The sequence below is a fragment of the Coptis chinensis genome, chromosome 9, assembly GCF_015680905.1.
Source record: "Coptis chinensis isolate HL-2020 chromosome 9, ASM1568090v1, whole genome shotgun sequence".
Lineage (NCBI taxonomy): Eukaryota > Viridiplantae > Streptophyta > Magnoliopsida > Ranunculales > Ranunculaceae > Coptis > Coptis chinensis.
The window spans coordinates 54,257,793-54,273,266 of NC_141464.1; the positions used below are offsets into that span (position 1 = coordinate 54,257,793).

At 39.0% G+C, this 15,474-nt stretch overlaps 1 protein-coding gene and 1 pseudogene across 5 annotated transcripts; both read right to left on the bottom strand.

The window, feature by feature from the left end:
* Window positions 1-1,720: 1,720 nt before the first annotated feature.
* Window positions 1,721-3,285, bottom strand: LOC147476721 (mitogen-activated protein kinase kinase kinase 20 pseudogene; annotated as a pseudogene). The gene has a single exon (XR_015207519.1). The product of XR_015207519.1 is annotated as a mitogen-activated protein kinase kinase kinase 20 pseudogene (transcript).
* An 878-nt stretch (window positions 3,286-4,163) lies between these two features.
* LOC147476722 (threonine--tRNA ligase, chloroplastic/mitochondrial 2) lies at window positions 4,164-15,394 on the bottom strand. 4 transcript variants are annotated; one of them, XM_086582260.1, is made up of 8 exons: window positions 15,101-15,394; window positions 14,790-14,936; window positions 14,532-14,679; window positions 12,903-13,156; window positions 12,179-12,556; window positions 5,265-5,573; window positions 4,621-4,821; window positions 4,164-4,526 (listed from the first exon to the last, which is right to left on the bottom strand). In XM_086582260.1, the coding sequence occupies exons 1-8, from the start codon at window positions 15,356-15,358 to the stop codon at window positions 4,266-4,268; spliced, it is 1,956 nt and encodes a 651-aa protein (XP_086438386.1). In that variant the 5' UTR covers window positions 15,359-15,394; the 3' UTR covers window positions 4,164-4,265. The 4 variants fall into 4 exon arrangements, with proteins under 4 accessions (XP_086438386.1, XP_086438388.1, XP_086438387.1 ...); XM_086582262.1 differs by having other exon boundaries at window positions 14,790-14,945; window positions 15,101-15,222; XM_086582261.1 differs by lacking the exon at window positions 14,790-14,936 and having other exon boundaries at window positions 15,101-15,393.
* Between the last annotated feature and the right edge of the window lie 80 nt (window positions 15,395-15,474).

Sequence of the window (15,474 nt, forward strand, 5' to 3'; positions counted from 1 at the left end):
TGAAGAGTTTCCTCGGACTAAAATGACCTGTCGTACCGGTTTTGATCAACTCTTAGTAGAGATATTTGTTTGGGTCAAGAGACTTTGCCAATGGGGAGTATGGCTGGCCTCTTAGCAAGAAGAAGGGAGGAGGGAGAGATTGACAGGAGATCAAGATGGATCAAAGACAGCTATGAAGGGGAAAAAGACGAATAATTAAGGAGGAAACAGATATGAACTGTGGCATGTGGCTTCAGCTTAACTAAATTCTTAATGCATCCCTCCATTAGCTATCTTAGTTTTCTTACTTCAAATTCAAAGAAAATGTGGAGACCAAGTAACAATAACAACAGTGAATGTCATTCACAAAAAAAAAAAAAAAAACGCAAATCAGATAACTATACTAGAAAGGCCAGTAGTTTATTCTTTCTCCCTTTTTTTTATCCTGAACTTATAAATGTATCTCGAAAATCAGAACTGAATTTACGAACGAGACCACACTCTTCAACTCATCCAACTTTAAAAAAAATACTAGCCACAACTTAACAGGAATTTCACGATAGCTAACTAGCTAAGTATGGCTTTAAGACATTATGACGACTCATATGGAAGTATAAGAACCAACAATAACTAAACACATTCTTCTTGGTAGAGCATGAGCTTAAGATGGTCTGAGACACGAATTTTCCTGATAAATACTATCATTCCAGCATTTGATGTTAAATTTCTTCATCCCACCATTTTAACAACCATGGGGATAAATTCAAGTAACAACATGACTTTACATTTTCCTTAAACTCACCAGCATACGTATAGTCCTAAAGTTGCTCAGTCTAATCTTCAACTACAAGAAAGTTTTGCCATCTCAAGAGATACAGAATTACCGGGATCTCTGCCTCTGTACCTCTGCAGCCTTATTTTACAGCACATCCTTTTGAGAATAAACACTGCAATGAACTCATCAAAAGCGGGATTGCAGCAGGAACCTGAAATGTATCATGATTTCCACAATCTACAACCTCAAAAATATTAGTTCAAGGTGAATGGAAATACAATACAATCAAACTGTTTGATTTACTTGATGGATTATGTTAAAGAATAATTGGATTACCACTCTGGACAAAATGACTATCTACTAATTGCACTGGAGATCCGTAAACAGTTAGTCTGATTGTGGAGTATGTAATTAAAGCTGTCAAGGGATGTTATTGAAAATGAAATTTAGATGTCTCAATTCCAACATTATAAAGAGAATGAAATCTAGTCACTTTGCCACTTTCAGTGACTGCTGAATTTATTTCCGTCTAGAGCAACCCTACATAGTGGTATTCCATAAAATAGTGTGAATGGGTGGGAGTGTTCTGAATATATTTCAGAATCTTATATCATGGAGTGGGCACATCAACATCCTAATCTTATTAAGATGCATAAAGGAAATTCCAAATAGTTGTAACACACTGAACAACTTTGTTTCTACTGTGAACACTGCAGACACTCTTGGGACTTGGCCAATGGATAGTATTCTGAAAGTATTAAGCTCCCCTCAAACACTTCAGTTATCTATGATGATGACTAGTAAATCAAGCAGGGGTACTACAACACTACTCACTATAAACTGAAAAGTTTATTAACTGAATAAGGAAAAGTTTTAAAAATATCGATCAGACAACACATCCATAATTTTAAATATAAAGAACAATATGGAAAAACAAGTAGTTAGCAACAAAAAGGTCCTGTAATAAAAATAACAGAGGACCAATTGATTGTATTAATGTTAAAATTACAATGAATTGTTGAATTAGTACAATTGAGCATTGACGTATTTAAAAAGAACGTTTACATGCCTTCCTTGACAAAGAAAAAAAAAATCATATCATCTCCTCAATTTCTACTCTCTTCCACTCATATCATATCATCTCATCTCCTTGGATACTCAACATTCCACAATGTTGATTCCTATTTCCTTTGTTCTTTAAGCACCTCCTTGTTGTTGTCAGAGCCAGGGAATGGATGACTACTGACTAGCACCTCCTTGTTGTAGTCACCAGCAACGAGTCACGAATGGATGACTGAGTAACTTATCAACACTCCACCGTAACGCCACGTCTTTCACTAAACACTTCTTCAAAAAATCTTGCGCTTCACTTGAAAGATAGCTTGGTATTGACGGCAGTTCATCACTATAACCAATACGCTGCAAGAGACTATTTACTGGAGTGTGGCAATCAGAATTCCACGGTTTTTGTCCAGTTAGCATCTCTAGAACAACAAGTCCAAAAGCCCATATATCAGAAGGAGGCTCATACTCATTATAACGAATTGATTCTGGCGCCATATAAATTGGAGTTCCCCTTATGCTAATTCTGCCATCCTCGTTCTTATTCTCAACCTTCTTCCCAACCCTCTTCGCGAGACCAAAATCGGCAATCTTTGGCACAACGTTAACCCTAGCAGAATCTGATGGAGTAGGGACAAGCAGGATGTTGTCAGGTTTTATGTCGCAATGCACATAGTTCTTCTGGTGAACATACTTAATCCCTTCAAGTATCCCCTTACTATAACGATTAACTTCAAATTCATGTAAGCCAATACGATAATTACCATATTGCTGTCGGATTCGATCACCTAAGGATCCAAACGGCCCATACTCAAGAAACACATTAAAATATGCCTTCCCGTTCTCGATAGTAACATCATCGCCAAAAAAGCCAAGTATATATGGACAGGAGCCTTGAAGATGATAGTATATGTCACTCTCTCGCTCAAGAGAACGCGCCTTTGTGAGTACAACTGACTTCACAGCCATTACAGGTGGCATGAAACTTGTTTGGTTTGGATTGGTGGTCGCCATGTAAACGCTGGCAAAACCACCACTCCCCAGTTTCTTTCCCCTCGTCCATTCTAATTCTTCCATCTCTCAAAACTATATGTGTTTTTTTCCTCACCCTGATCGTGAATCCTATCCCCAAATTTCTATATACCAACTGAACTACCTTCTCCTTGCGCTCCAAGTTAACGTTTTTTTGTTTTGTGTTGGTGACACTTGGTGTTTCTATAAATAAAACAATTATGTACGTCTCCGTTTCCTATTTGAACTTGTAATGGCCAATATACATGACGCATCTCGAGGCATAAGATTCAATCTGAACCACGTTAACTTTCTCTTGAAATAATCTCAGCCACCAACGTAGCCGTTTGAAATCCTCTAGATCAGCTTTTGTTTCTCACCGCGTTGACCAAATACTTTTCCTTATCTGATTTGGTACTTGTATTATATCAGTCTAAGTATCACCGGTAACACCTCTATTGATATATATCATTTTATTTCTAAATATATATAGTAATTTCGGATGGTAAAAAATAACAGTGTTTGGGATACAGCCAGCAATGGCATGGCTCTGGGTAATTCGGTAAGCATGAGCATGAGCACATTAAATCTCTACCGGGACTTGGAACAAATCCACAGCAATGCTTCCAAGAGTTGGTAACTTTTATGGATTGGGGCCCAAGGCATTATGATCTTTGGGCTTTTTCCTTAACAACTAGCCTGCCATTAACCTCCTAAGGATGTTCCATCAAGCCTAACCTGGAAGCTTGTTAGCAAAAGGTTTGTCTTTGTTCCAATATAGATGCACTCAGAGCTAATTCATCCAACAACGTACGTGTGGAACACCAAATGAGATCGGAATCTGTCAAAGCATCCATTCCGCGAGCCATGTGGTTAATATGCGTAGAAGAATAGCTCCACTTCCACCCTTGTTCAATCCATTTTCTGGAAATCTCACAGTTCGTACGATGGCAGCATAAAAAATGGAAAGCACCCCAGAATTGCATTGCTTGGTTGGTCAGTTGCAGGAAGCATTTAAGAAGATTGACAGTGACTATGTTAGATAACTTCAAGCTGATGATGGTCTTCCAATGGTTTACAAGTCTTTCATAGAGGTGAACGAACAATATGTGAAAGGCAAACTGGAACGTTTCACGTTTACTAGTTAGTGCAAGTTTCCTTAATTTTGTTAGTGGATACTAAATGTGGCAATTGAGTAGAAGCATGGGCATCCTTGGATGTGAAAGACATGGCTAGATTTGAATGTGAGCCTGTAACTCAGTCTCTGTTCCTATAATTTTATATATAATTTTTAGAAATTTCCTCCATGCGTTGTGTAGGACTGTAGGCTCATGGCAGTACAAGGCTTCTAAGCCTATAAATTACTTTTCATTTATCATGTGCATACAGAAATGAATAACAGGATGTATACCTTGATCACTTTTCAACCTTAACTGTTCTAAAGTGATATTCTGTTCTCAATGGCAAACTTGATTCTGCTAACAAAGTCGTCTATGCTCATGGTTCCAAGTTCGCCACCAAATCTTGATCTAACTGTAACAGAATGGGTATCCACTTCTTTGGGCCCAACGACTGCCATCAATGGAATCTTCAGCTTCTCAGCATTTCTTATGAGCTTTGGTAAGCGCTCTCCATGAGAAACTTCTGCTCGAATACCATTATCTTTTAATGTTCTTGTGACTTGGTTGCAGTATTCAAGCTGAAAATGCATAAAGAGAATTGAGTGTCAAGATAAACAAAGGAACTTCAGGGTGAACTCATAAAATCGCAAATCAGAGTGAAATCCAACAAACCTGGGTGTCTGTGACCGGTAAAACACGGGTTTGGATTGGAGAAAGCCACAAGGGAAAGTCACCAGCATAATGCTCTATGAGGACTCCAAAAAAGCGCTCCAAGGATCCAAGTATCGCTCTATGAATCATAATAGGCCGCTTCTTCTCTGAGTTTGAGTCAATGTACGTAATGTCGAAGCGTTGTGGCAAATTAAAATCAACCTAGTCACATCATGAATTGACATTTGTTAGGCCAATAATCCATACATGATCCTCTTGCAATCAACATAACAAAAGACGAAGACCACAATCCTTGAGCAAATCCAATACCCGACTCTTGGCACACCCAAACTTTAGATTCTGAATGGGAGGAAGACCAAACACAGGAAGGAAGGACATGATTGAAAGACTCACTTGCCCTCCCAAACAAGTGAGAAAAGTTACCACAATCACTCTTCTCCCCTGTGGTAATATTTGGCTAGGATATGCTCTGAGGACCCTCACCAGGCAAAGAAAGCAATCTCGGGACTTGTGGGAGGCTTTGCTTTTAGATTGTTCTTGTAGTAGGACTTCTCAGTCCACTGTGATTTATTAATGAAAATTCATCACATTACTTGCTAACTAGCAATAGAGATTTCTCTGCCACGTTGACTAGAATAGCATACCTGCACAGTTGAGCATTGCCACTTTCTTCCAAGGGCATCCTCTATCTTAAGATCAATCTTGGGACCATAGAAAGCACCCCCACCTTCATCAATTTGGTAGTCCCAACCTTTGTCTTCCAAGGCATCTCTAAGGGCCCTTGTTGCTTTTTCCCATATATCATTACCTCCAACAGATTTCTCTGGTCTTGTGGAAAGGTTGACTTCATACTTGTTGAAACCAAATTGTAGCAAGATTTCTTCTGTTAGATCCAACACACCTCTAATTTCATCTTTGATCTGATCCTCTAAGCAGAATATGTGTGCATCGTCCTGCAATGAGTAAAAGGTGCAAATATGTTTAATTACGTAGCAGTAGCATAAGCCTCTGCTTCTTATCGGTAGCGACTAGCATTATCATATACCAGAAGCAAAACTAATACATGCGTTAGAGAATAATATAGACGATGCACAAGAAAGGATGGGGAATTACTGAAGCTTCAGTCTAGGGCTCTCTAATGCTGCAGGATGTTACTCACTGATATTTTTGACATTATAGAGAATATATTTACTCAATTTGGCTCTTCAGTCTCCTTAGTGAGACCAGATAAATACTGAGGAGCCTAGACTTAATCACAACCCCTTGCATCTTGTATAGTGGCACTCTAATGATGGAAAATATATTGTTCCAGCATAGAATATCATATGACATCTCTTATGATATGATATGGTATCATATCATATCTTGTCTGCTTTCCTTATTAGTATTATGTCATGAGTTGTAAACAGTATTATAAATACAAGGTGATGGGAGAATGAACACTCAAGTTCTCTCCATCTTTCTCCATCTTCTTCTTCCTCATTTGTCCATAATCTTTTTATTATTCTATTATTAAATAGTGGTGACAAGTTAAGAATTACAACATGGTATCGGAGCAGGGTTGCTCGTCAGTCAAAAAGGTTTAGGGTGGGTCATCAAGCCCTATAACCACCACATAAATCTGTCTAGATCTAATGGAAGTCTTGTCAAAGATCTAAAGAAGTCTTATTCAAAGTCGGGTGATTTTTATTTCTTTAAGCAATGCCATCCACTGAGGATTTATCTTTTTCTTCTCCTAATCCACCAACAGACGGGGGTTTGTTGTCACATGGTACCCAAGCAGACCATAACCCACAACTATGTATCACTACGGTGAAGCTTGATGGGTCAAACTACCTAGAGTGGAAGACGTCTGCCGAGATGTATATTGGCGGAAGGGGATTTGATGATTACTTCACTGGTGTTCTTTCTAAGCCAGCTCCAACAGATAAGGCATACAAGAAGTGGCACCGAGAAAATCTCATGGTGAGTTCCTGGCTGATCCACTCTATGCAACCTTCAATTAACAAAGGTTTCATGTTTTTGAAATCTGCAAAGGAGATCTGGGATGCATTGAAACAAACTTATTCCCAGGAGGGGAATTTCGCAAAACTCTATGATTTGGAGCAGGAGTTACTGGATATTCGGCAGGGGGATTTGTCGATAATAGCCTATTACAAGCCTTACGAAGCAAGTGGCAAGAAATAGATCATTATGACGACTATAACCCAGTATGTGGAGAAGATGTAGCCTCTCCACATTCTGAAACTGAGCGGAGTCGCATATTCAGATTTATTGCTGGACTTAACTCTCACTTTGAGCATGCAAGAGTGCAGATTTTAGAGAGGCAGCCAAAAACTTTGGCAGAAGTATATTCCTATATACAGGGGGAGGATAGTCGACGTTCAGCTATGCGTGTCCGAGAAGAGACTCATGATCGATCTGCTTTTTCCTCCAGCACTACTCAAAAGACACCTTCAGGTTCAAAGAGATTTGGTGATGATAAACAGCCATACATGAGTCAACGACCTAAATGTGATCATTGTGGTCGTAATGGCCACACTAGTGAGGGTTGTTGGGACCCACATCCTCATCTTTGAGGAACAATTTCCAAACAAGGGTCCAACCCTAAACGAGGTTCTTCTACACAGTTTGCAAATCCTACATCAAATGTTGGATCACAAGAAATCACAACTCCCTCGCCAGATTCCAAGTTTTCTGTTTCAGACTTGGACCGACTTTGTCGAATGATGGCCCAACTTTCTGGACAGTCTTCTACACCCACTTCCACTTCTACATTTGCTCAAATAGGTATACCATCCGCATATAATGTCGCATCCACCTCATCCAACTCCTCCTGGATCATTGATTCAGGGGCGTCCAATCACACGACGGGTATGTCTTATGTGTTTTCTAGTTGCAATATCCTTTCTGGTCGTGGTACAGTAGGGATAGCGGATGGAACTTATTCCTCCATATCTGGGAAAGGCAATGTTAGGGCTTCTCCATCCTTGACCTTGGCCTCAGTCTTGCATGTTCCAAAATTTGCCACTAATCTCTTGTCTGTTAGTAGCCTTACAAAAAATTTGAACTGCAGTGTCACATTATATCCTTCTTACTGTGTTTTTCAGGATTTGGAAACGAGGCAGACAATTGGGAATGGTCGTGAAGTCAGTGGCTTGTATTTGTTTGATCCCACAACACCTTCCGCACATCAAACTAGTCTTAGTAGCAGTAGTCATGTCAATAAAGACCAGCTTATGCTCTGGCATAATCGTCTAGGTCATGTTCCCGTGTCAGTCTTAAAGAAAGTACTTCCTGGTTTTTCATCTCAATTGATGATTTCTTTTCTGATAGTTGTATGAAAGCCAAACATTGTCGAACCATCTTTCCACCTAGTGAAAATAAAAGCACTATTCCATTTAATATTGTGCATTATGGGGACCTTCTCCTATTACTTCATTGTTTCATTGTTTGGATACTGTTATTTTGTAACTTTTGTGGATGATTACACTGGATACACTTGGGTTTATCTCATGAAGACAAAGAATGAGGTGATTTCAATCTTCAAAACTTTCCACAAAATGATCGGTACTCATTTTAATATTAAACTAAAAATTCTCCGATCTGATAATGGCGGAGAATACCTCGACAATGGGTTAAGAGATTATTTTTCTGAGTATGACATCATCCACCAAACAGCATGTGTGTCGACCCCTCGACAAAATGGGAAAGCAGAAAGGAAAAACAGTCATCTCCTAGAAGTTGAACGTGCCCTTCGTTTTGGTATGAATGTCCCCAAACAGTATTGATCCGCATCTGTCATACTAGCATCATATCTTATCAATCGCATACCATCTCGTGTTCTTGGTTTCAAGTCCCCAGTATCTCTCTTGTGTCCTGATCATCATACTTTTATCGTTCTACCCAAAGTCTTTGGTTGTGTTTGTTATGTCCACATCCATCGCCCTCATCGGGATAAGTTGGATCCTAAGGCATTGAAATGTATCTTCTTGGGATATCCTTCAACTCAGAAAGGATACGTGTGTTACCATCCAGCTACTCATCGTTGGTTCGTATCAATGGATGTCACATTTGTTGAGTCTGTACCTTTCTTTGATGTCCAGATCCCTCTTCAGGGGGAGCATGTTACAGTAGAAGAGGGATCCATTCCTCTGTCTATGCCAGTGTCAATACTTGAGCCTAATCAAGAGGCTGAAATTGACATGAGTGATACTACTTTAACAGTGCCTAATCAGGAGCCTGAAATTGACATGAGTGATACTACTTTAACAGTGCCTAATCAGGAGCCTGAAATAGACAGAAGTCGTACTACTTTAAAAGTGTACACAAGAACTAAGAAGAAAAATCAAGTCACCGATCCACCACAACCCAATCTGCCTTCCAATCCTAACCTAGGTAATGTTTCTGTCTCTAATGATGTCTCTATTGATGTTCCTACCAGTCATGTACCATCTGATATGGACAATAGACCTATTGCAGTCCGCAAGGGTCTGCGTACAAAACATCCTATAGAACGGTTTGTCTCACACAAAACTCTGTCTCCTAAATACAAGTCTTTTGTTAGTGCAATATTGTCAATTTCTATCCCTTCTAGTGTTGCAGATGCACTTAGGCAGCCACAATGGAGGAAAGCAATGATGGAAGAAATGCAAGCATTTGAAAAAAATAAAACATGAGACCCTGTACCTTTACCAAAAGGGAAGAAGCTAGTTGGGTGTAAGTGGGTCTTCACCGTGAAATATAACCCAGATGGTTTAGTGAATAAATACAAGGCACAGCTAGTCGCTAGAGGATTTACTCAGACATATGGGATAGATTATATAGAGACTTTCGCACCTGTGGCGAAGATAAAAATAGTCCGGGTACTTCTCTCTTTGGCTGCAAACATGTCATGGCCCTTACATCAACTGGTGTAAAGAATGCATTCTTGTATAGAGACTTGTCAGAGGAGGTCTATATGAGGTTGCCACTTGGTTTGAAACTGGCAGAGAGTGACAATTGTGTATGCAAAATGAAAAAGTCGTACCAGTCTCCCTGGGCTTGGTTTGAAAGATTTAGTGAGGTCGTCAAAAAGGCAGGTTACTCACAAAGCCATGCTGACCATACCTTGTTTGTGAGACGCACACAAAGCAATATTACAGTATTGATCGTGTATGTGGATGATATTGTCGTGACAGGGAATGATCCATCAGAGATTACCAAATTGAAGACATTCTTGGCCTCACTTTGAGACTAAGGATCTTGGCCAACTGAAATACATTCTAGGAATTGAAGTTGCTAGATCACAACAAGGAATCTTCATCTCTCATAGAAAGTATGTATTAGATCTATTATCAGAGACTGATTTTTTGGGTGCCAGACCCGCTGATACTCCTATAGATCAGAATCATCACCTGAATCATACAGATGGAGATCCCGTCCAAGACACGGAGATGTTTCAACGACTAGTGGCCAGACTAATCTATTTGTCTCACACACGTCCTGATATAACTTATGCTGTTAATTGTGCTATAAAATCGCTGAGTACTCCCTACTCAGTGCCTAGACGACCAGTTCAGCCCATTATTCCCCATGAGTGATCGGGGACGAGAAATCGCTGAGAAATCGGCCGATATTTCAATTAATAACTACTCAGGCCCGGGCGAGTTAATAGTGTGAAATTGGGCCTTTTTTTTAGCCCGCGAAACAGAACAAAAAAGGTCCAAAGCAAAAAAATTAGGGCTAGCGAAATCCAAAAAGGAAGTTCGTCTTCTCCTTCTCCAGCAAAAGTTCCAGGTACGCTAGCTCTTCTTCTCCATTTTTTTTTTTCTTCTTCTCTCTCACTTCTCACTTCTCACTCTTTCTCATTTCTTCAGTTCTTCTCTTCGTTGACGCCAAGTCTATTTCTTTCTCCCATCACTTGTAATAAAATAAAAAAAATCACAGAGAGAGAGAGATCTGTGGGTTTGGTTTGGTTAGTTATGAAAATGGGTTGGACTGTTGGAGATATAGAGCTGGATTGTTTCTAATTGCAGCTGTGGTCATAATTTGGGTCACTTCTGCTTAAGTCACTCAGATTAATTAAAAACTAAATCAGAGGGTAAAGAACAAAAAGAGGGCACGACCACACCAAACACTATTTGGTATCTACTGTGATTTTTTTTCGACAGCGTATCTGCTCTGTGTTGGGACTTGGGAGGGTAGGCAGCAGTGCAATAGTAAATGGTTCTGTCATGGACCCTAGCCTGTCCAAAGAAGGGTAGATACACTTCTGTCTTTGAGAGTTCCATTTCTTCTAAATATAGTGTTTAGAAAAAATCGCCCGAGTAATCATGATTAATCCCCAACCGAGTAGACCTACTCGCTACTCGCTTTTCAACCGAGTAGCGTCCGATTTCCGATTTAACTGCACAGGCTGTTAGTGCAATTAGTCAGTTTATGCACTCACCACGAACACCACATCTTGAGGCAGCACAAAGAGTGCTGAGATACCTTAAAGGCTCTCCCGGTCGTGGAATCCTATATAAAAAATTGAATACTTTCGAGTAGATGCCTATAGTGATGCAGATTGGGCAGGATCTATCACCGATAGACGGTCTACAACAGGTTACTGTGCCTTTGTGGGAGGCAATCTTATTTCTTGGCGAAGCAAAAAACAACCTGTGGTTGCTAGATCCAGTGCTGAAGCTGAATGTAGAGCAATGGCACATGGAGTATGTGAGCTTCTGTGGTTGAGAAAATTACTTGGTGAGCTGGGAATTCATGTGCAAGAACCAATGAACCTTATTGTGACAATAAAGCAGCTATCGACATTGCACAGAATCCGGTCCAGTATGACAGAACTAAGCACGTCAAGGTTGATCGCCATTTCATCAAGGAAAAACTTCAGCAGAAAGTGATTTGTACCCCGTATGTTAGCACAAAAGACCAGGTTGCAGATGTGCTCACTAAAGGGGTTGCCAAGAGCTGCCTACAAACTGTGATTGGCAAGTTGGGTTTGATAGATATCTTCGCACCAACTTGAGGGGGAGTGATGGAAAATATATTGTTCTAGCATAGCATATCATATTTAGCATATGATATCATATCATATCATATCTTGTCTGCTTTCCTTATTAGTATTATGTCATGAGTTGTAAACAGTATTATAAATACAAGGTGATGGGAGAATGAACACTCGAGTTCTCTCCATCTTTCACCATCTTCTTCTTCCTCATTTGTCCATAATCTTCTTATTATTCTATTAGTTAATAGTGGTGACAAGTTAAGAATTACAACATCTAATACTGATTTCACTTCTCAATATCTGTTTTTCTTGTGTCAACCTGAAATTCCCTCCTTTAAATGATCAACTTTGATGTAAATATAGCGAAGGCCACAATATATCTAACTACGGAAAACAGGGCAACCTAAATGTGAAGTTCATTTTATAATGAAATTTGTTTTTCGATTAAAACTTCCGCCGCTAAGATAACAGGTTGTCTTTTAGTTCTCTGGGATGGACGAAATAGGAGATACAACTCCAACAACTAACAACTGGCTTCAGGACAATAAGACCAGAGGGATTAGAAAGTACCTGGGTAAAACCCCTTACACGAAAAAGACCATGTAAGCTACCAGACAACTCGTACCGATATACTGTTCCCAGTTCTGCAACTCGAATTGGAAAATCTCTGTAAGAATGCTGCTTCCGTTTGTAGATAAGAATATGGTAAGGGCAATTCATAGGCCGAAGTTGATAGAGCTCATCCTCAATCTTCATTTGCTCAAACATATTCTCTCTGTAAAAGTCCAGGTGACCACTGATCTTCCACAGATCCGCCTTTGCCACATGTGGAGTATACAGCAGGCCATAACCATGTTGAGTATGCATTCTTCTCCATGTATCTTCTATAATGTGTCTAACAATCGCCCCCTTGGGATGCCAAAATACTAATCCACCACCTGCTTCATCCTGCAAAAGAACATATTCCAACGCCTTGATATCTTGATAAAAGAGATGTTGTTGTTCAGTAGAAATTGTAAATAACTATTGAGAATACTTGGACTGTAGTATTTTTTTTTTTTTATTTATTTTTTTTTTTTTGAAATATTTAAGGCAGACCCACACCGGTTACATTGAAGGACCCTAGCCCGAAGGCTCATCAACCCCGAAGGCTCTTGCCGATGTGCCATTTTGAGTAGACCAACCATACTGTAGTACTCCAAAGAATCAAATTACCATTACACCAACCATACTTTATTAATACAGGGAAACAAGTAATAAGCCACAATTGCAACAAGAGAACAAGTGCAACTACCTGTATAGAGAACAGATCAAGATCAAGACCAATACGTCTATGATCACGGCGTTTTGCCTCCTCTTTAAAGTGAAGGTATGCTCTCAGCTGTTCTTCTGTCTCCCAAGCTGTGCCATATATCCTCTGCAGCATTTGGTTGTTTTCATCCCCTCTCCAGTAGGCCCCAGCAATGGATTCAAGTTCAATAGCTTTCTTGTTTATTTTCCCCGTTGAATTAACATGGGGACCAGCACAAAGATCCCACCATTCATTTCCTAGAAACGCCAAATAGGATAATAAGAGACATGCAGAAAGAATATAAAGGTAACAAAATGGATCGGAATAACACGCTTGATTGTCTGCTTACATAACAATTGTCCAAAAACCCAAATCTAATAAAAATCAATTACCTAGCACTTTACAATTATTAAAACACGTATAGCAAGAACCCCACACAAATTTAGTATAAGACAACAGAGAAACTGATCCAATCACAATTACAGTAACGAAAAACTTGACGAATAATGTACTCAAACTCAAATCAATTCGCTCCAAAACTAATTTGGTGAAAGGCTTACAACTCTTTAAATAAAAAGCAACTTCTAAATTGGACTTCTAACTTGACTGAAAACTCTCTAAATCTGATATGAAAAATCCCTAAATCACATCAGAAGCTTCTGACGAATTTTGAAAGAACATAAATTCTATAAGTTATATGTAACAAACAGGATGAGGAATTAGAGTTGTACGACCACAATATCAATATAAGGGGGACACAACAAATCCCAGTAAAAAAAATTATCAGGTAAAAAATTTGCCTTGAAAAACGACATGTGAGCAGAACATAGAATTGTGTCATTTTGACTTTCCCATAGAACTACACAAATCTTTCTGAATTCTCAGAACTTTGCGATGATTCTTGGAGAGCCTCTCTATATTCCTTCTTTTATCTCTCTCTATCTCTTCTCTGTTTCAGAAGTCTAGAAGTCTATCTTCTCTTTCTCTGTCTCTAGAAGTCCAAACATTGAACGGTAGATTTCTATGAAAATTTTACTTCTAAGAAGAATTAATTTCCTTTGCTTTCACTGTTGCCCCCTATAATCCAATCACTGTATGAAAGATCATTCTGACAGCACATTTGATCCTACAATACGTATAAGCCTTTGGCGAGCCCTTGTGACCAAAAAGATGAACGCGTGTTGGCTACCAGTGGTCTTACGTCTATTGTTATCCATGTAAAACTGTCCCACCGTGCTCCAGCTTTTCATAGGTTAAATCTGGCGGCATTCAATATGTTCCGTACTTCCATAGATTGTTCTTCTTAGTTTCCAAGGGTCCAAGGGGAAGACGACCAAAGTTCAATTTTAGTGAAGAAACAAATAAAGTGGCTACAGTGTTGAAGTTCACTCGGTTCTATTCACTACCATCATGTTGCGTGATTTTTATTATTACTTTATTTTATATTTTGACCTCTCTCCATTCTACTGTGTTAAATAAGAAACTGAAACTATACAAAACTACTTAACCGGGCGTAACAGTATAAGAAATAAAATGTTGTTACAAACACACCAAACAAAATGGGATTGCATGAAATTGTGTTAGATCACATACACAGCAATAAACTGAGAGAGAGAGAGAGAGAGAGCTGACCTATATGATAAATGGTAATGGGGTCTTGGTTGATACGATCCAAAATCTCCATTTTGTAAGGTTCATTAATAGCAGATATTCTCTTCTCAGCTTCATCTCTAGAAATTTCTTCTCTAACTAGTGGTAAATTGCGGTTTATAATCCGATCCTACATATTGATGTAAGAAATAAATTCTCTGTACCCTGAAACAATAAGCTAATAAATATACTTCCTCATCAACTTCTTCTATATAAAAAAAATAAAATAAAAAAAATTACCATCTCTTTCTTAATCTTTTTCAAGTCTTTATCCGACAAAGGTTCCATATCAAAATCATAATAAAACCCATTATCTATCCATGGTCCAATAGTCACTTTAGCCTCTGGAAAAAGCTTTTGCACTGCCATAGCCATCACATGTGCACACTGCACTCACTCACATCATTAAAAAAAACAAACTTTGGGTCACCATATATACATTACACCAACTCATTATAAACAGTAACTAGTGCCCCATCCCCATAAGTAACAAATATACAATGACAGCTTAAACTTAGTATATACATGAACAAATGAAAGAAAGTGCCTACTGTATGTCGAATACGAAGTAACTCCTCAGAAGAATCATTAGTTGGAAGTACAACTGGTGAGTCATCTGAAGAGTTGTTTTTTCCCACTTGTTTAGTTTCAACTGAAGTTGGGACTGCTACTGAAAGTCCAAGTCTCTTCTTGGTTTGGTTCCTTCTTGAAAAGGGTATGAAGAGAGGGAGAAATGAGGAGTTGGGGTTTAAGAAGAGTTTATTTGAGTGGGAAAGTAAGAGAGAGCTTTTTGAGGAAAGCGCTGCCATGAATGGGCTTTTTTCGGTGGAGAAGTGTGTTTGTGGTCAAGCGCAAGGATATAATCTTGTTGAAATTTCGTGTTATATTTATTTCGGTGCTTTCTCGCAATATTGACCAAAATCGA